Source organism: Sorex araneus, chromosome X (assembly GCF_027595985.1).
Source record: "Sorex araneus isolate mSorAra2 chromosome X, mSorAra2.pri, whole genome shotgun sequence".
Taxonomy (NCBI): domain Eukaryota; kingdom Metazoa; phylum Chordata; class Mammalia; order Eulipotyphla; family Soricidae; genus Sorex; species Sorex araneus.
The window spans coordinates 87,585,641-87,608,204 of record NC_073313.1 but is presented as its reverse complement, the minus strand read 5'-3'; the positions used below and the strand labels follow the sequence as shown (position 1 = coordinate 87,608,204).

At 37.3% G+C, this 22,564-nt stretch overlaps 1 protein-coding gene across 8 annotated transcripts in view; it reads right to left on the bottom strand.

Moving 5' to 3' along the window:
* Positions 1 to 3,889: 3,889 nt before the first annotated feature.
* The window catches only part of SMARCA1 (SWI/SNF related, matrix associated, actin dependent regulator of chromatin, subfamily a, member 1), a 104,451-nt gene continuing 85,776 nt past the window's right edge, over positions 3,890 to 22,564 (bottom strand). For 5 of the 8 annotated variants that reach the window (XM_055122711.1, XM_055122712.1, XM_055122713.1 and 2 more), the window contains 2 exons: positions 5,692 to 5,802; positions 3,890 to 4,614 (listed from right to left, as the gene is read on the bottom strand). In XM_055122711.1, the coding sequence (XP_054978686.1) occupies positions 4,543 to 4,614; positions 5,692 to 5,802 (183 nt within the window). In that variant the 3' untranslated portion in view covers positions 3,890 to 4,542. Of the gene's footprint in view, positions 4,684 to 5,660; positions 5,803 to 22,564 lie in introns of all 8 variants that reach the window. The other 3 variants (XM_055122714.1, XM_055122715.1, XM_055122716.1) reach the window with 3 other exon arrangements.

Here is a 22,564-nt window from a genome sequence, read left to right as displayed (position 1 = left end):
AATCTTTTAAAAAATAAACAAAAAAATCAATCATTCTGGTATAAAAGAAAGAAAAAGAAAAAAGCAAGCTGGATGCCAACATTATGTGGGCCTGAAACTGGCTCAGGAATCTGAGCTAGCTGCATAGGCTACAGCACAGTAACAGAGGAACATTAGACCGTGGTAGGGAGTTTTGCTCGAATAATATATTTTTACTTTGGTTTCAGTAGATTGTTTCACCAGTTGGGTCAAGACTTTTTTCAAACCAAATACTCATCAACTAAGATAACTGCAAATATTCTGGTTAAATCACTTCTCTTAACTAGGAGGCTTCAGACAATGAACAACTCTGAGGGCATGTCTTGTGGGAGAATACTGATTTGATAAGCAGCCGAGGTTTCCATATAACAACAATCGGTAGATCAAGGAATCAAGGAACAATACAATTAAAACTGAGATATAGGGTCCATAGAGATAGTACAGTGGATATAGGGATTTGCCTTGCACGTTGCCAACCCAGATCTAATCCCTGGCACTGCATATGGTCTGTCCACTGAGCACTTGCAGAGGTAAACCCTGAGCACAAAGCCAGGAGTAAGCCCTAAGCAACACCAGATGTGACCAACCCCCTCAAAAAGAAACAAAAAATCTAAGACACAAAAATTATGATAAAAATAAGAGAATAGTGGATTTATTTACCATCTTCTTCCCATTCTGAGTAAAACAGGATCCAAATATCCAACGAATCAAGACAAATACTTTATGTGGGCTCTGTGCAGATCTTAGTGTTTATGGGAAACTGCATGAAACAAACTATATAAAAGAAACCACTGCACAAAAGAAACCATTCAGGGGTCTCTATTCTAATTCTTTCATTCCTCACACATTCTCAAAACAAGGAATATGATAGAGTCAAGTTCTAGTACAATAAATAGAACCATTTTTACAGATGGTAGGATTAATGTGCATTTATAATATTATACTGATTGTAATCATTTGTAAGAGTATAACATATAGTACTTTTTTCCTACTTCCTCTGATGTCCAAGCTGAAAGGCTAAACTGATTTCCCTGCTTTCTCTCCCGAACATAGCAGCAAGGTCTAGTTACTACCCCCATTAGGTCTCTTGTTTGAAATTTTAAATATGAAACTACATTGATAACAGTTTTGTAAGCCATGGGACTAAGAAATTTCTTTTAAAAGATTCATTCACATTGTATATTTCAGTAGTTTCTTTTTATGACTGAGAAAGAATCTATTGTAAGGATATTTATTTATCCAGTCTTAAATTTATGAGATCAAGGTGTTTCCAGTTTTGAGTGATTATTTAAAAATCTGCCCCAGTTTTTTTTAAAAATGATATTTGTTTATTGGACATAGAAAGGGTTTTTTGAAGCGGGAGCTTGGGCCACATCTGGTTGTGCTCAAGAATTACGCCTGCTCGTGGCTGGAGTGATAGCATAGTGGGTAGGGCATTTGCCTTGCACGCGGCCGACCCGGGTTCAAATCCCAGCATCCCATATGGTCCCCTGAGCACTGCCAGGAGTAATTCCTGAGTGCAGAGCCAGGAGTAACCCCTGTGCATCGCCAGGTGTGACCCAAAAACCAAAAAAAAAAGAATTACGCCTGCTTCTGTTCTCAGGGGACACTCCTAGGGAGGCTTGGGGTACCACATGGGGTGCTGGGGATTGAACATGGAATGACTACCTGCAAAGCACATGCCTCCGCTGTTGAACTATCTCTCCAGCCCTGGACTGGACATTTTTGTTTTGGGGTCATACGTTGCAGTGCTCAGGGCTTACACCTGGCTCTGCTCAGGGATCACTCCTAGTTGGGCTTGGGAAACCATATGGGGTAGCGAACAAACCAGGTTAGCCACATGCCTGCCCAGTGTACTATCGCTCTGGTTCCAGCTCCAGACTTTGAAAGTTTTATGACACTTCACTATCTCTGTGGAAAACTAACAAGGAGAGGGGTTTCAGATATGACTTGGAGCATTCTGTATTACCATCATTGTATTTGGACTGGGATGTCATCTGATGTTCATTGCATAGATCTCCTTCGCAGACTATGTTTATAGTAGCTCTGTACATAATACGAGAAATATAATATGTAAATATTCACGAACTAAATAGAGCAGTCTTTAAGTTCACATCCTGAATTAAAGGATTCCTCAAGTTTCTGAGGATGACATCAAAGACATTCACTGATGGACTTGAGTAGCTGAATTTCATATCTCTTTAATGAAATAAAGGCTCCTGAGAGCAAGTACATCAGAGAAATGGCCCCATGAAAAGCCTGAAAGAACTTACCTGCAGATTTTCTCACCTTAAGTAGATAAACACATAAAGCTTAACTAATAACCCTTTATATTAGCAGAGAAAGAACAAGAAGTAGAGGTTGTTAATTTTTTTTTTCATGAAAGGAGTTCAAGGACAGCTTCACCCTCCAAATTTATCCCAAACAGAAATAATGGTGAACCAATTTATCAGAGTCCAGGACCATCCTTAGGCTGTTTAGGACACAGAACTTGGGAGTAATCAGTAAGATCCGGTCAGGTATCATTTTGCACAGTTTGGGTGCTTGGAATTTTTAATGACATAAGAGTTAAAGTTTCCAAAATGGTATCTTGGACTTAAGAGCTCTGGATTGAAGTTTGGAGCTGAAATGACAACTACTGAAGCATTACTTAGCTTACCTTTGCCTCTTGCATGGACTTTACAGAAAAGGCATGTTAGACAAGGACAGGTTTGAATATCTCTTAGATTCCTTATCTAATATAACCCTAACTTTCTTTTTTAAGAGCACCCAACAACATACAACTTCCAACAAGGTACAAGGGTCTAATAATGGAAACAACAAAAGGAATCTAATTAGGAACACGGCAGTAGGAAACAGGAAATCTGGACAATGAAGACTTAGACTCCAGCTGATAGTGAGTTGTCATTCTCAAAGATCTAGTTGCATGTTGTAGAACCCCTAAGACTGAGGTGGTGAAAGACACTGACTTGTTCTCGAGGTTATCATAGGTTTTCCAATGGTACCCTAAATACACTGTGACCAGAAATGCAAAATTCCTGGGAGAGGAAGGGTACATACAACTCTTCACTGCTCCAGACCTTGTTTTGATAACCAATACCATGATCCTGATAATTATCATATTTGCTTATATTTGCTATGTTTCACACTCAATTCTGATTGGTTTTTTCCTACTCCCTTATTATCTGCCCTGCACACTAACTGCTTCATGAGACAGACCAAGGTCTTTCCTAAACTCATAGTTCGTGTGGCAGAAGCAGTGATGCAAAGCAGTCTGTATGTGTCCCAACATTTGCTAGCCCTTTAGGATCCTGTGACTATTTTTAGACCATGAAATATAAGCAGTTGTGACATGTGTCAATACTGGCTGAAGTGGAAAAAAGCCTCCTTGAGATACTCCACCTCTTTTTCCTATGAAGGCAGCTGAAAAAGCCTTTGCCCCAGATGGTCAGCTTTAAGAGTGCAATCTCACTCGTTCACCTTGGAATCTTGAGTGACAATGTGGAGCACCTCTTTTCCCATTCCTGTATCCCTCCAGCATGAATGGGGGCCGTAATGAGAACAAGACATAAACTCTGTGTATGTAAAATCTTTGACATTTTGAGATTGTTTGCTGTCTAAGAATAATTGTTTTCCTATAGAAGACACCCCCCTCCTGCACATATAGCACTGATTTCACATTCCAATTTTTGTAGATAATAAATCTATATGTTGTACCCACACCCCTCTACCTGGCTAGTGGGGCAGAAGATAATGCACAAGTCAGCAAGCAGAGCTTGAACTTTAAACCAAATGGATAATAGTGAACAATAAAATTCAGCCAATAAACTATTTTCCACTGCACAAAAAACAGGAAATAATTAAATTTCTTATAGACATTTCTTTATTATATTTTCCCACTTGAATATTTAGAGAATAATTTAAATGTAGTGTATACTGACAGCAAGCACAGTATCAAATATTAGTTTTTTTAATAATTTTCTTTTTTCACCCTTTATTCCTTTGGGAAAAATATTTAGATGACCTCAAAGCAACAATAATTATGCTAATAACAGTATGCAGGAACACATACAAACCCATACTCAATAGAAAAGAAAGCAACAAAGAAGTGAAAAAGTCTTTCTCCTCAAATCATTTTAATTGATTTTTCCACAGCCATATAAATTTAAAGTATGAAACAACAATAATACAGCTATAGAATCTAGGTTCTCTTTCAAAGAAGCGGCATATAAAACATAGAAAAGCTAAAACCTCAGCACAAGCTTCAAAAGAACAAGGACTGAGAGGTTTTTTTGATGAAGACATGAAATGCACAAAATACAGTACACAAAAATACTAGAATGCATAAAATATAAAGCTACACATTTCAGGTAGAAAGCATTGTAAAATATATAAAATATGCACGAAATCAAAATCAAGGAGATTTTTCTTAAAGTACCATGAATACACTGGAACTGGCAATTAGCATTTGAAGATGGGAACAAGAAAATAGCAATTTCCCATTAAAAACTTTATTTCTAGGCTTTAGGATTTCACCTTCTTGACATCCTTCTTTCCAGAGCTCTCAGTAGCTGACTCTGCTTTTCTTTTCTGTGACTAAAATGGAAACAGATTTAATGTTCTGCTCCAGTATGCACATTTTTAAATGGCCCAACAATGTTAAATCTAGGATGTAAATGCATTAAAAAAATTTTAACATGAATATTCACTTAAATTTTATACTCACAGTTAATATTCTATATAGCCCAACAAACTACATAACCCAATGCAAAATAACCTTCAAAGATGTTTCTTTTTAGGAAAAGACAAGAAAATACCCATCAAAAATAGTCATCAGTGTCTACTTACACATGGTACTATAAATGTACTCTTAAAGAATTATTAAGTTTTTTGGGTAAATTTTTATTTGTGGTATATTATTTTTAAAAACCTTATGATCAGTGTCAAAATACCAAATTTCATATATTCTAAGGTGCACATATCTTTCCCATTTTAGCATCTGTGAAATCATGTAATTGATGGAAAATCTTGGTTATTTGGCAGCATTTTTTTCCTTAGTGGCACATAAAATAATGTTGTGTCTTAAAATGGAAGGCATCTTAGATTGATGAAATATGGTAATTTACTTAGCCACACTCAGATGATATAATCTATTCAAGAGTATTTTAAACTGTAGTTGTACAAGGCAACCTGACTGGTTTAAAATCATTATTATATTATTCAACAATAAACTTAATACCAAATAAAGCTTTGTTGTCTGTAAAGCAAAGTTCTCATTTACAACACATAGTTTTACAAAGATAAGAAACCTTATTTGATCAAATCAGAACTCCCAGTTTTAACCTCAGTCACATTCAATTCAAACCCACCCCTCTTCTCTTGCCCCCATGACAGTTCTAGTGTCTATTCAAAAGATTTTTGCTTGCATTATATTTCTGCTCAAAATCATGAGGATTTATTCTAAGTACTGAACTCTGTTCCTTAGGAGTTCCTATATGTACTATAAACAAATAGGAAACATAATCTGAACGTAGTTCTTTTTCTGCAAAAGAAAATTTTATAAAACCAGTTTTCATAAGTACCATTATGGCATGAAACATAATATAGACAATTCAATTATGTATAAAAAAAATGGGATCTACCTAAAAGTTAGGAAAATGCTGAAAATTTTACCATTGGAGTTTTAGTTGACCGTTTCTTCTTTTCTGCTCTCTCTCTTTCCTCAATTTCCATATTTTCTTTCTCAATCAATGAAATCAGAGTATTACAGCGTCTCTGAAACTCCTAAACCAAATAATAAAACTTTTAGTTTTTGCAACCCAGTCATAACCCTTAAAAAGTGATATTTTATTGTCATTTCTGTGGTATGGAATTTCCAAAACTGGTATTCTTCAGAACAATATTTATATCAGGTATTAATAATGGTCCGCCCCCAAAATGGAAGGAGATTAATGTCATTCAGTGGGTGAATAGTTACAAAAAACCTGTGATGCATACATCCTTATAATACAATAGAACTCAGCAATAAAAAAGAATAAGAACCACGGATGCATGTAACAACCTGGATGAACCTCGAGAAATTGCACTGAGTAAAAAAGATGCAAACTCCAAAATTACAAAGCATGTCATTCCAGTTACATAACATTTTTGAAATTACAAAGTATAGAAATATATCGATGGTTGCCAGAGGTTAGGAAAAGAGTAGGTGTCACTCAAACGCTCACACAGGAGTCTTGTGCTGATACTAGTTTCACTGATCTACATGTGATAAAATTGCTGTGAACTATGCACATACACAAATGCTTGCATGTATAATTTATGAGATTTAAATACATCCCATGGATTTTATTAATATCAATTTCCTAGTTGTGGCACTATACTATAGTAAAGTTTTTTTGTTTTTTTTTTTTTTGCTTTTTGGGTCACACCTGGCAATGCACAGGGGTCATTCCTGGCTCATGCACTCAGGAATTACCCCTGGCGGTGCTCTGGGGACCATATGGGATGCTGGGATTCGAACCCGGGTCGGCCGCGTGCAAGGCAAACGCCCCACCCGCTGTGCTATCACTCCAGCCCCTGTGGCACTATACTATAATTGTGTAAAATGTTACCATTGTGAAAAACTGGATGAAGATAATCCATGGGACCTTCCTGTACATTCCTTTATAACTTCCTGTGTGTATGTAAAAATTTCAAACTATGAAAGTTAGTGGACTGGAACGATAGCACAGCAGGTAAGGTGTTTGCCTTGCATGCGGCGGACATGGATTCAATCCCTCCATCTCTCTCGGAGAGCCCGGCAAGCTACCGAGAGTATCCCGCCCGTACAGCAGAGCCTGGCAAGCTCCCCGTGGCATATTCGATATGTCAAAAACAATAACAAGTCTCACAATGGAGACATTACTGGTGCCCGCTTGCACAAATCAATGTACAATGGGACAACAGTGCTACAGTGCTACATGAAAGTTAGCAAAAAGGCATATAAACAAAAAAATAACATAAAGCAAAATTATTTGGTCGAAGTAAGTTTTCTAACTTTGCAAGTGACAAAAGTCAAGCAAGTTTCTTTACTATTGGGTGCCCCAGAGCCTCTAAGTTCATGAAGAACATTATGAAATCCTAGGAGGGCATTGCTACTCAAAAGCTACTGAACAACAGATAATCTCTTCCCATAGGACGCTTGAAGAATCAGAGTTCTGAGGAGCAGATCTCAGGAAACACTGTTAGGAAACTAACTCAGGAGACATGGAAAACATTATTAATCTAGAGCAAATAATACCTGGAAGGATTTTGCATAAAACCTTGCCCCTATTTGTATTTCGTTTCCAACAAATCAATGAATCCAAACTAGAAACAGATTTTATGAATATATGGTGAGTATTACACATGATTCATTCATAGGGAAACTCAATTATAAACACAGTGCAGTGTGCTATATTTTAAAGAAAAGTAAGTTAACCATCAAAGATCAAATTACATTTTCAAAGACAACTACTTTTGTCTGTAAGTAAAACTGTCTGAGAAAATACAAAATAGTTAAACACTCAAATGAAAATGTAGGTTTAAGGGCTGGAGAGGTAGCAAAACAGGCAGGAAGCTTGCTTTGACGTGGCCAACCGAGATTCGATACCTGGCATTCTATATGGTCACCTGTGCATAGCCAGGAGTAAATCCTGAGTGGTCAGGCATGATTCCCCCCCACCCCTCCAAAAGAAAATGTAGATATACTGGCTATTTAGAACCCCAACCCAAAACTGGTCCAAACAAATAAAGGCAGTGTCAATCAATAATAAATCATGGGTACTAGATTGCAGACTTGAGAGTCCCGGGTTTGGGGCAGGGAAAGAGGGTGCAAGAAAATGATGAAAAGGGTGCAAGAAAATGATGAAGAGGGTGCAAGGAAATGATGGATTGACTGGAAGTAACCCAGGAACCTAGGCAGAGGGTCTGGAACACACAGATGGTACTAAGGGAAGAAAAGATGGTAATAAGTCAGGGCCAAAGAACTGACCCACACAACTGAATTGATGGTGATGTGAGCTTGAAAGAGAGGGGAAGGGAGGTGGATGCACTGGTGATGGGTGTGGTGTTGGCTTCATGTGCATTGGAAGCCATCCTTAACAAAATAATAAATTACAGAAGCTCAATCAATTGTTTTAATTTTTTTAAAAATAGTACGCACCAAAACCTTAACTGTTAATTAACAAATAATGGGGGGATGGGGAAAAAAGAAGGTCAGACTACAGGTGACACAAGGACAAGGGTGGATGGTCATGGGCATTTCATTAGTGTTTGTGTGTAGTACTTTGGCTATCAATGCCATGAACTAAACTAAATACTTTTGTAATCCTAAACAACAAGAAGATAAAAAAAATTCCCAAATAAAAACAAATACCATTAAAAGTTTCTCTCTAGCTAATGATCAAAGAATTGCACTGTTGTACTGTAACACTGTCATCCCGTTGTTCATCAATTTGCTCGAGCGGGCAACAGTAACGTCTTCATTGTGAGACTTGTTGTTACTGTTTTTGGCATAATGAATATGCCACGGGGAGCTTGCCAGGCTCTGCTGTGCGGGCGGGATATTCTCAGTAGCTTGCCGGGCTCTCTGAGAGGGACAGAGGAATCGAAGCCAGGTCGGCCATGTGCAAAGCAAACACTCTAGCCGCTGTGCTATCACTCCAGTCCAAAGAATTGCAAAGTAAAATAAAACCATCTTAATCAAATTAGCAATATGTTGTATGTATATACCATGTTGGCAGTAAGAAGAAATAGAAACTCTCACTCACTGATGATGGACACCTTAATCACTGTTATGGACTTAATTGTGAGGCCCATCCTTAATTCTTATGTTGAAACTATTCCTTCCAATCATATGACTGTACTTAAAGATGGAGCCTTTAAGGAGGTAATAATGGTTAAGTGAAATGATAGGGTGGGCTCTAATCCAACAGGACAGTTGTTCTTTTAAGTTTTTTCTGAATCTGGGCAATATTGGCAAATGATCACGAGTTATTCCTGGCTCTGTGCTAAGAAGCAAACCCTGGCAGTGTTCAGGGGATTATATGTGGTGCTGAGAATTCTGACCCAGGGTCAGTAGAATTCAAGGCAATGGCCTTAGCTAACCTCCTACTACCTCTCAGGCTTCACGCTGGTGTTTTAAAAGAGGAAGAGACATAACCAAACTTCTCTTTCTCTCTTTGCCTACAGAGAGGAAAGGCTGTGTGAGGACACAATGAGAAGAAGTCGTGTGTAAGCCAGGGGGAAAGGTATCATGAGAAACTAACTCAACTGGAAGCTCCAAAACAGAATTTTCTCTTGTTTAAACCTGAAGTATTCTGTTTCAGCAGCCCAAGTAGGCTAATGCACTGCCTTTCTAGAAAGCAGTTGGAAATATCAAGGAAGCTCCTTTAAAATTTCATACCCATTGATCTACCAATTCCACTCCTAGAAATACAAGAGGGAAAGGAACTTTATCAAAAAGAAAGCTTGGACCAGTGTGTTTTTTAGGGAAACATAAGGAAACTAAATTCTTGGTAATTTGGTAATAGAATACACAAACATATGTATATACCTAGATACAAAGAAACAGCTGAGAGAATATTAATCACGTTGTTTTTCCTAGTGAACAGTGGCTATCTCTAAAGAACACCAACATTTCGCGTTTTATTCTTCATACTATTCTGTAATGTCCATTTTTTCTGCAATAAACATTGAAATCTTAGGAAATCGACAACACCTTAAAGAAATGACAAATTTGTTTGTTTGTTTGTTTGGGGGGCAACACGCAGCAGTGCTCAGAACTTACTCCTCAATTTGCACTCAGGAATTACTGCAGAGGTGCTCAGGGGACCAATAGGATGCTGGGGAATCAAACTCAGGTTGGCCATATGCAGGGCAAGCATTCCACCCACTGTACTATTTCTCCAGTCCTGAAATGCCAAACTTTTAACATAGTCTTATCTTCCCAAATAAAAGCAATGTGGTGTAAATGCCCTGAGAAAGGTGTGAGAAGCTGCATATGGTGATGCAAAAACGAGGAAGAAAAGAGTTTTGAGTATTGACATTAAAAAGACTTTTGTTCAATGTCAGGGAGGTTAACTATACTGTAAAATTAAATCTCATGAGAACCTCTGAAGTCAGCATCAATACTCTGATACTACAGAGAAAGTTAAAAATGACAGAACTTGACCATATTCCACAATCCTATGAAAGTTCAGAATCAGGATTCACACTCAGCACCCTCTAATTTCTTCCCATTACGCCATTTTATTTTTAGAGATCATTTTGAATTTAGGGAGGTTGGAGGGGATTTTAGAAATCTTTAGAGATAATGTTAATTAAGAGTATGTGTGAAAAGATTTTTTTAAAAGACCCAAGTATTACTGGTTCATTCAAGTTTTCTGTGCATCCTCAATTACCCAAGGTTTAAATAATTAAGGAAAATTAACACTGGAATTTTCTTTTCTTACCCAAACAATAGTAATATCTTTAGTATGCAGATCAATAACTCTTCATGACTTCATTCAATAACGCATACAAATTAAACAGCATGTTATTCAATTTATCTATTATAGAAAGGGCTAAGTTGACCCTGATGAAATTTGACTTTTGGTTTCTAGGGAGACTAGACAGTCTTTGTGTGAAGCTTTTCTGAATCATTAAGCCATAGCCCCTGGCTATTATTATTCTCAATAAGCAATGGTTGCCTGTTACTGCAGATATATTTAGAAACATATTCAGTGTTCATATGGGTGATCCAGGAAGGAAAAAAACTAATATTTTTGATACAGTCCATAAGCAGGCAAAAATTTATGTCAAAATGATTATGAATAGACTGTAATATGTTCTCACCTTCATTTATTTTAACCTGTCACTAACTACTTCAGACACAGAAATATAATCTTACACTCTAGAGAGAGGTCTCACTGGAATTGGCAAGTATGGATGTTACATTCCTAGCAGAAGTAATATCACTTTCTCTAGAGATACCAATCCCTCCTTCTATTCACAGGCTTAAAGACTGCCCAACTAAAAAGATGGTATCATAAACAGAACACTAGCTAAAACCAAAAATTACGGGGAGAAAGGTCAGATTACCAATAAATCAGTGTTTAACTTGACTGTTACTCTGAGTGACTATGCAAAATTTTCTATCAAAACCATGTCCATTTAATATAATTTCCCCTACACAGTATCTCTTTATCCTTCTCTTTTCCTGTGCTTTTGGGAAATGGTTTGGAGGTTCTCAAGCTGTTTCCCCAATTTTTTAGTCTAATTTATACCTCTATCTTACTATGAGGAAAAAATGGCCATAAGAGGAAGAAAGGGCATGCAAAATCTAGAGTTAAGAATGAAGAAATACAAATGAAAAACTATCATGTTAATAGCTGTGCAAAAAGGAAAGAGTAGTGTGTGTGTGTGTGTGTGTGTGTGTGTCTGTGTCTGTGTGTATGTGAGAGAGAGAGACAAATGGTGGACTTTTCAAAAGGTAAATGAATTTCTTCTTGGTAGGACTTCTTGAAGATTTTATAATCCAAAGTTATAATAATTATCACAGACAAGATTCACTGTTGGAATTTCCCAAATTTGAAAACAAAACCCTTCTTATTGCATATAATGTACTAACATACACTGAAAGATATGTGGTAGAAATCAACTCAGGAAATACTGTGCAGGATAAGAGTGCATAGAAAATGCTGTTTCTTTCAAGTACAAGAAACCTAGGAACTAAAAGTGATGAACTAAAATCTCTTGGTACAGGTTGTCAATAGTAAGAGTTCATAAAATAATAGGCTCTCAAACTTAGAAAGTAACTTTAAATATCATTCAATTTGTGCCAAATTCCTTGTACGAGGTTCTTATAAATTGAGTCAATCAATCTATCTAAATTCTTCTAACTCTGGGTGTCCATTTCTTTCCAAGATTGTCTATTCCACTTTTTCAAAAAAGTTAAAAATGACACCTATAGCTTTTGACATTCTGGATATAAGTCTTGTAATCAAATAAAACAATATGATTCCCTCTCCTATATGACAATATTTCAAATATTACAGGAAAACTATCATGCCTCTGTCACAATCACCACCAGATAACTCCCACCAATACCCGAAGGACTATTTAAGACTTCAATCTACCCTTTGCCCTTGGTTGTATTATTTCTTTTTTGTCACCTGTCTCTTTTTTTTTAAACCCAAGTGCCCTCCTTTATTTTTTATCTTCTTTTATAGTTTTATTAAAACACCATGATTTACACAGCTATTCATAGCTGAGTTTTAGACATACAGTTTTCCAGCACGGATCCCACCAGGGATTTCTCTGAGGAAGACAATGCCTGGCCAACAGGCACATAAAAAATGCTCATCATCACTTATTATTAGGAAAATCCAAATCAAAACAACAATAAGATATTATCCTATACCAATGAGAATGGTACATATCAAAACTACTGAGAACAGGGCCAGAGAGACAGTATAGCAGATAGGGTGATTTCCTTGCTTAGACTTGGCCCCAGGAATCCCATATGCCCCCCCCCCAAGCACCACCACCAGGAAATAGTTCCTGAGTGCAGAACTAGGAGATACCCCAGGGCATTGCCAATTGTGGCCCCCAAACAAGCAAAATTACTGAGAAAAATCTGTGTTGGTGGGGATATGATGTAAAAGGAACTCTTATCCATAACCAGTGGGACTGTTATCAAGTCTCTTAAACATTTGTTTAAACCAGGGTTTGACATATCTTTTCTATTAAGAGCCAGGTAGTAGTAAATATCAACTTTGCTGTATACTTGATCTCTGTCACAACTACTCAGCTTTGCCTCTGCAGCAAGAAAGCTGCCGGAGATAATAATACACACATGAATGAGTGTGGTTGCACTCCAATAAAACCTTGCTACAAACACTGAAATTTGGATTTTGTATTATAATCATATGTCAAAAATAGTTTTGTTCTGATTTCTTTTCAACCTGTGAAAATGTAAAATCATTCTTGGCTTGCAGACCATACAAAAGCAGGTCACGGGTCATGGTTCGTCAACTCGTTTTAAAACTATTGTCTAGATTGACTTTAAACTGTGCTGCCCTGGTTTTCTATATCTGTTTAATGGTCTACAATTCTATTCAATGCTGAATTACTCAGGTTTCAACTTTAGAATACCAGAATACGTACTTCTACCTTTATTTAATAAATGATGGAATGTTTGCCATAGTGCAAAACTGCCCCTTAGTGTGCGGTGAATATCAATCATGCTGGGTACCAAGTTCAAATATCCTTTGCCCCAATAATCAGCTTCAAAGCATCAATTCAAAAGGCACAGAAAGCATCAGTAGACTTGAAGTGACTTATTGAAAGAGATTAAAGAAGGCTCCACATTACATTTCCTATGTACTAAAATCCTGGACACTAAGCCTACCTAAGTCTGAATGACAGAAGGTCTATGCCTCTTGTGGTTGAATGTCAAAAGAGGGTGAATGAGCAAGAGCAAAACACACCACACACACACACACATACACACACACACCTATTTCTGTGCTCGACATTTGTTTCTCTAAATTTATACACAGTTATCTAAGAACAGTAGAAGAATATTAAAATACTAAAATAAAAAAGGAATGGCTTCCTATAACCAGAATCTCAGGGTCCAGCACCCTGAGAGCTAAATGGAAGACAATATTGATATAAATATTTCCTACATTTCTTAAACAAGCCTCAAATGTTATGATGCCTTAACTTATATTTTACTATTTAAATAAGTATCATTATTTTTGAAATGTTATGTCACCATCTCACAAGATAACATGAGAGTATAAATATCTAAAACAAACTCCTGGTAGTACATTTATTATATTTCATATTGCTATATGAATTTCATCTTAAATCATACTGCAGTTGTTAATAAAGCATGTTTATAATAGGCTATTCAAACTCATAGAAATAAAAACATTGTGGGAAAGACAGCCAAACAGAGCCAATCTTTAGAAACAGGTTTAAACATCGAAAAAGAAGAAAATTTTAAACCCATTAGAATATTTCTTCACATTCAATATAAATCTGATCCAGCTATAGGAATCTCTAAGACAGACTAAGGTGCAAAAGTCTCACTTATTCACTTAATATCTACTTTATATAAGGTAGTATGATGGCCCCTTCTGATATAATTAATTACACTTGAATGTTAAGAGAACAGTAGTAAAAACTGTTTCTAGGAATAGTTCAATGAGCTGAGTGTATGCCTTGTATGCAGGAAGCTCAGGTTCGATCCCTGGCACCGTAACATTTCCTTAGCACCACCAGGAGCAGCTCCCACACACAGAGCCAGGAGCAGACCCTGAGTACTATGTGGCAATAAAAAAGAACCAAAAGTAAATAAATAGTATGATAAAAGTGTATAAGTAACAAACTAAGCCAAAAGTACAATATAGTTGGCTTTTATGAAAAAAGAAATTACTATGAGGCAGACAGTGAGTCTTTAGGCAAGGGAAAGAAAAAAGATGAGCAACAGAAAAAAAAATCTATTAATTTGGGAACCATCAGCCAAAACTTGGCAGTTAAAGTAGACATTTTTCTACTTCCACAGAGCAGTATTTCAAAACTTTAAATTCAATCATGTCACTACTTTGCTAAAACTTTTCAATAACTATAATTCCTACATATTAGTGACAAAAATCTTCAATACAGTGAATAGAGCACTTTGTAATTCAGTTGCCAATGTTTCCACATTTTCTAGTACTTCTCTAGTCACAGACTATCATACCAACATTATCACTAAAAAACCCCATTAAAAGCAGTGGCAATTCTTTTCTTAAAAGCATTTTTCCTCCTGCAATTATAATGAGGAATGCAATTTCCTTAATTTTAACCGGGTACAATTTTATTGATAATTAAGCTGTAACTTGAAAATACAACTATAGTAAAATATTTACTACACTAGGGAAAATGGTGCATTCTCTTTCAGAGATGCTATCAGGAAAATGCATTTAAAACTAGAACAAAATAGTACAGTGGTTAAGGCTGTCAGCCGATCTGATCCCCAGCACTACATATGGTCCCCCAACTACCAGCATTTCAGACCTCAGAATGCAAAGCCAGGATGTGGACCAAAAAAACTTATACTGCTACAAAATATAGGATATTTAAGTAATTACTTAATAATACTTTGATTCAACTCTAAGTACAAGTCCATGGGCATTGCACACAGCTTCTTGAGCTGGTTGGAGAAGAAAGAAAAGGATCTCCCAGAAGTTAAAGGTAGCAATTTTTTTAAATAAAATTAAGAGTAAGAACAACCATACAAAGTAAACAATAAAAGTTTATATCAAGAAATGTACTCTATATCATGCTAAGTAAAATGAGTCAGAAAGAGAGGGACAGACATAGAAGGACTGCAGTCATTTGTGGACTATAAAATAACATCAAATGAGGTTGACACCCAAGGACAGTAGATAGGGGTGACACCCAACGCCAGGGAGATTGCCCCATAGCTGGAAGCCTGCTTCATGAGCGAGGGGAGAAGGCAGATGGAATAGAGAAGGGATCACTAAGAAAATGATGGCTGGAGGAACAAGTTGGGATGGGAGATGCATGCCGAAAGTAGATAATGGACCAAACATGATGACCTTGATGACCTCTCAGTGTCTGTGTTGCAAGTTATAATGCCCAAAAGTAGAGAGAGAGTATGGGGAATATTGTCTGCCATGTAGGCAGGGGGAGGATGGGAAAGGGGAGGTATACCCAGGATACTGGTGCTGGGGAATGTGCACTGGTGGAGGGATGGGTGTTTGATCATTGAGATTGTAACCCAAACATGAAAGGTTGTAACTATCTCACGGTGACTCAATAAAGTGAAATGAGCCAGAAAGAGAGGGACAGACATAGAAAGATTGCACTCATCTGTGGAATATAAAATAACAGAGAAGGAGACTAATACCCAAGAATAATAGTATATAATTCCAGGATGTTGGCTCCATAGCTTGGAAGCTGGCCTCATACGCTGGGGGAATGTCATCCCAAATAGAGAAGGGAACACCAAGTAAAATGTGATTGGAGATCCCATGCAGGAAGGGAGATGCGTGCTGAAAGTGGACTTGTAACTGAACATGATGGCCACTCAATACCCCTATTGCAAACCACAACACCCAAAAGGAGAGAGAGAGAACAAATTGGAATGCCCTGCCACAGAGGCGGAGTAGGGTGGGGGGGATGGGATTGAGGGGTGGGAGTTATACTGCATTCATTGGTGGTGGAGAATTTACACTGGTAGAGGGATGGGCTCTCAAATACTGCATGAGGGAAAAACAAGCACGAAAATGTGTAAATCTGTAACTGTACCCTCACTGTGACTCACTAATTAAAATAAATAGATAAATAAATAAAATAAAAATAAAAATAAAAAAATTAAATAAGAAATGTACTCTAAATAAATAACAGAGGAAAAAAATTTTTAATGTTTTTTTTTCTCAGAAAGTTAAATTCTGCTTTCTTTTCTTTTAAATACATACAGGGATTTGAAAAGATCTAAAGAAATACTGATTAAAGTACTTTAATCAATATTGCATTAGATCTTTGGACCTCTCAAATATTCACATCCCTGAGTCTGACACTAAATGAACAGAGATAGAGTATTCTGACACCCATTCCCAGAAAGGAATGGCAAGAAAATTAATGGGTTAATGCTGTAAAGGGATTGGACATCATTATATAAAAGGATGCATATATATTCACACATAGAGAGCATGTTCTATCATTTTACAGTCACATGGTAAATACTCTTTTTACTCTAATAGTTTTTGAAAGTCTTATGACTAGGAACTCATTATAATATTTTTTTCTTAGGGAAAAGGTAGAACAATTCATATGCTCTAAGCTGAAAAATCTAAATGGCTCATATCCTTCCTACTTATTTTTATCGTTCAATAGAGACTGATTACTTACTAAAAGACCACACTAGTTCTCAGAGAAAGAAAGCACAATATTTTTAGCTCCGAGAAATGAAACTAAAACTCATTTTCTCTTTTGTATAGCCAGCATTTTTAAATGGAGAAGTGTCTCAAAAGAAATCTTCAACCTTTAGCGGAAGGCTTTCAAAATGAGGCAAATCTGGAAGTGGAGGTTCATTCCTTTAAGCACTTTAAGACTATTAAGTCAGATACCATGAATTCATATTTGATATTTCTGAATAAAATACAGCCACTAAGGTGTCTACTTTTTTCTTAAATAGCTAGAAAAAGTTAAGATACCACCTTTACTGGTGTCTTTGGGAAAAAAGAGCTACCTTTCAGCAAGATTGTTCTTTTTAAGATAGCTTCTTTGGAAACCTAGGCTTAAAGTTTGATCATTAGTAAGACATACTCATGTGACAAATCAAATTACATCCTCCGTATTTCTAAGTATGATTTCTCAACTGGACAAACTATTTTAATTTTGGAAATTGTAAGTGCCTCTTTTCAAGGTGGAAGTTTCTCTTTCTAGGTTGTGAAGGTGATTCACTATATAAAGGCAATTATTTAAATTGAGAAAGAAAAAATATCAAAGAACATTAATAATTTACTTAAAATCTTAGTGAATATTATCATGAAATAATATAAAAATATATATGCCTACTTAAAAATGTATTACCTACACCTATTCTGAATATATTCAGAGATAAAAGCAATTATCAATTAACAAGAGGTAAATGAAATCAGTATGGTGATAATAAACAAGCAACTCATAAAAATATTTAAGTATGAAGAAACTATTAGGTATTTTTTTTATTCTTTAAAAATCATCAACTCCACCTTTCCAGAAGGTGAGCAAAGATAAAAGAAATTTTAATAAAAAATAAGATTTGATTTTGTAATGACCTACAAAATTAATATCTGTTCCCTGAAAACTGCACATTACCATCTAGATCTCTTGTGAAAATAAAAGAGGTATATGTTCTACAGAAGATGGAGGCAAAAAGATTCTTTACAAGGGAGTTCAGAGACATCTAGTGGTTCCTAGCAACATACTAGGTTTCTTCTTAGAAAATGAAACAAGGTTATAGAGTACTGCAGTCATATTCATATTACAAGTAGTGTAAGGTTTTCTATATACTTTTGAATCTGTTTTAGTTTAATGACTCCAGAAACCAAAAACAGCATTAAACTCTCAACCTTTTCAAAAAATAATAAAATAACACTGAAAGAACATTTGAAATTCAACAAATATTCCATCATCTAAAAGGCCATGCATGATCTAAAACAAGATTCACAGAAATATGCAAATAGGCATTTGTCTTTTATAAGGTATTGATGCTGTTTCTAAATTGGGTTAAAACCCCAAATGGCTTAAAATTTTAAATGCATGTTTTTAAGTAGTTCTCTGCTGAATATGGTCATAGATGCACCAAGCTAGAATGAATCTTTTAAAAGGCCAATTAACACACTTCCAAAATCTTTGTACAGTCAAAACAGAATTTCATTTTCAAAGCTAATAGAAATACTACTCTAATTGTTCTTTGTATGTCTGTCATGCTGCAGATTCTTTATTGTTTTCTCAATTCTTCTAACTATATCTTGCTGACATACACTGCTTTGTAGTCTTTTGTTCATGTATAGTACTTAAAATTCCTCCTTGCTAAATATCATGCTTTCAGATACAGCCAGTCCACCATTCCATTTTTTAGTTACTTTTGATTCCTAGCTTGATCCACAGTATTTGCTAGAGTCTCTAGCATTATGTGTTCTATAAACTTCATATGTAAGTTCTAATAATGAGTGAAAAACACTTTAAGTTATAGTTTTAAGAAATACCTAATTTTCTAAATCAGAGTTCCCAAATTTATTTGGCCTACACTCCCTTTAAAAAAGATCAATCACTCAGTACATGTCCACAAAATCTAATTTCTTTAAATGAGCATAGTAACTGCCCCTAACAATTTCATCTGAGGCTACCACCCACGTGGACCACTTCAGTGCCATCCAAGATGTGTTATAACACACATTTGGAAACACTGTTCTAAAGCATCCATCAAAATTAGTGTAATCAATACAGCAACTCGCATTTTTTTCTTTCTATACAGCTGAAATTCTAAAATGAATCAAAATATCAAACAATGCTTCCCACCCACTTTTGATCAGTGTATTATAGCACTGTAGTACTGTAGCACTGTCGTCCATTGTTCATCAATTTGCTTGAGCAGGCTCCTGTAATGTCTCCAATTGTGAGACTTGTTACTGTTTTAGGCATATCGAATATGTCACAGGTAGCTTGCCAGGCTCTGCCATGCACAGTATATTATATTTATGATAAATATGATGAATAGTTAACAACTTAAGAAAATGTTCATAGTTAGAATTGCTAGTTTCTGGTTGCTTTCCAACTTTAAATGGCAGAAATATATTTTTGTCTTTATAACCTAGGTTAATCAAACTTTAATGTTTCCAGAATTAAAAATGTGTTGTACTCATCTCAATACCACCCCAAACACTGTGCTGAGTAGCAGTAAAATTTAACATCAACCCAACTGATTCTGGAAAAAGAAAATTGCATGAAGCCAAAATAAAATCTCTTCTATTTAATTTTTCTCAGTCTCATGACATTTTATAAAGATTTAGATTTAATTTAAGCAACAATTCTTACTCATTAAAGAATAAATCCTGGTAGTAGAACTGTACAAGAAAAATAAACTCCAACCCCATCAAATACGGGGAGAAGAAATGAACAGAAACTTCCTCAGATATGAAATACAAATGGTCAAAAGGCAATGAAGAAAATGCTCTACATCTCTAATCATCAGGGGGATATAAATAAAAACAATAAGATATCATCTCACACCACAGAGACTGGCACACATCAAAAAGAACAAGAACAACAAGTGTTGGTGCAGATGTGGGGAGAAAGGGACTCTCTTTCATTGTTGGTGGGAATGCCAACTGGTCCAGCCTTTCTGGAAAACAACATGGGCATTCCTCAAAAAACTGGAAATTGAGCTTCCATATTACCCAGCAATACCACTTCTGGGATTATATCCTTGGGGTGCAAAAATCACAGTAGAAAAGACATCTGCACCTGTATTCAATGGAGCACTGTTCACAATAGCCAAAATCTGAAAACAACCCGATTATCCAAGAACAGACAACTGGTTAAAGAAAGTTCAGTATATCTACACAATGCAATACTATGCAGAAAGATAAAGTCATGAAATTCGCTTATAAGTAGATGGTAATGGAGAGTATCGTGCTAAGTGAAATAAGTCAGAAAGAGAGGGACAGACAGAATGACTGCACTCGCTTGTGAAATATAAAATAACAATATAAGACTGACACCCAAGGACAGTAGAGACAAGGGCCAGGAAGACTGATTCCCGGTTAGAAGCCTGCGCCATGAGCTGGGGAGAAGGCAGCTGGGATAAAGAAGGGATCACTAAGTTAATGATGGTTGGAGGGATCACTCGGGATGGAAGATTTTGTGGGCTGAATGTAGCTAAAAGACCAAATGTGAAGGCCTCTCAGTATCTGTATTGCAAAGCATAATGCCCAAAATTAGAGACAGTAAGAAAAAATGGCATGCAAGAGAGGCAGGGGGAGAGGTGGGCCATTAGGGGGGAGAAGTGAGGGGTACTGGGAACATTGGTGGTGGAAAATGTACACTTATGGAGGGATGCATATTCAATCATTGTATGACTGAACTCAAACATGAAGGCTTTGTAACTGTATCTCACAGTGATTCAATTTTTATTTTAGTTTGAAATAAAATAAAACTTGCATGCATGGAAAAAAATTAAAAATAAGTAAATCCTGGGGCTGGAGTGATAGCACAGTGGGTAGGGCGTTTGCCTTGCACGCGGCCGACCTGGGTTCAATTCCCAGCATCCCATATGGTCTCCCAGCACTGCCAGGAGTCATTCCTGAGTGTAGAGCCAGGAGTAAACCCCTGTGCATTGATGGGTGTGACCCAAAAAGCAAAAAAAAAAAGTAAATCCTGGGTTCAGAGTGATAGTACAGCAGGTAGAACATTTGTCTTGCATGTGGACATCCCATGTTCAATCCCTGGAATTCCATGTGGTCCCTCAAGCCTGCCAGGAGTGATTCCTGGGCGCAGAGCCAGAAATAAGACCTGAGCACTGCCATGTGTAGCCCAAAACCGAAAGGAAAAATCCTTAAGTTATTCAGATAGTTTCAAGTATTCACCTCCCTAAATAAATGTAGTCTTAAAAATGATTACTCTAGCCCTTTGGATCCGGCTGCGGAGCGAGCATGATGGAAGAGCCCAAGGGAGCGCCCTTGACTCCAGGCAGCCCATGGGACCAGAGACCCCACGGTGCGCTGAAACAGAGGGAACCGGGCATCCCCCAATTCTTTTAACCTGTCTCTCTCTCTCAACTCCTCCCTCCTGAGCACAGCGCAGGATCCGCGGTTTTCCTGAGCGCAAAATGGAGCCGGCGATCCAGCTGAAACAGGACGATTTCGCGCGCTTGCGGGAGACCCCAGGGGGCGGGGGCGGTGACCCCCGCCCACCGCAGATAGATATTTAATCCCACCTCCCCCACGTGTGCTTCCCTTTGGATCCGGCTGCGGAGCGAGCATGATGGAAGAGCCCAAGGGAGCGCCCTTGGACTCCAGGCAGCCCACTGAACTAATTCCGGCATGGGACCAGAGACCCCACGGTGCGCTGAAACAGTGGGAACCGGGCATCCCCCAATTCTTTTAACCTGTCTCTCTCTCTCAACTCCTCCCTCCTGAACATAGCGCAGGACTTCTCCATCTTATGAGCACCATAAAAGGGTAAAAGTTTGTAGTGATGTTATTTCTGGTTGTACTTTCCCTGGACTTTATACAGAAACCCAAAACCGCGCGGCCGCGGCTAATGTCCTAATGACCTAATGTCATCTTAGCATCAGCAATATGTAATGGTTCGCTTTTAATGGGTCGGACTTTTGTGGGAGATCCTAACAAGAATAGTAAGTCTGTTGCTGAAATATTGAAGGCAATCAAAACGGTAGCCATCTCTCTAGACTAAACTAAGCTATATCCCCACGCCAGCTGAGAAGAAATTTTCTTCTTTCTCGGGAAGAAACGCGGCGTGTCGTCAACTACAGTGTGATGTCCATTAAGCAAACAGACCTGGTGGCGTGGGAATGGGATATAAGGGGAAAAATTATGTACATGGAACAGTGGGACGCTGGTGGAATCTCGAGCCGGAGCCGACACCAGCGCAAGACCTTCGGTTCCAGAAACTGCTTGCAGACACTCTACTAGTCTATCAACTAAGCCAGAGCCCCACGCCTGCTGATGACGGGAAATAACCATCCTTTTCGTTTTTTTTTTCCCTTGTCAGGCAGCGTGGCGATTACTAAACAGGCGTGAACTCGGTGGCGCGGGGCAAGAGGGAAAAAGAAAAGTTATGTAACAAACAGCGGGACTTAATATCTCTATATTCTTAGTAGTGGAGAACTATCAAATGCCTCCTTGGCAATAGGACTGCTTTTCTTTTTTGGGGGAAACCCCAACAACGGTAGTGAGTTGTGTGTTGAAACATGGAATGTAATCGAGATAAGGCATAAACGAAGTGAAACTTATCAAGT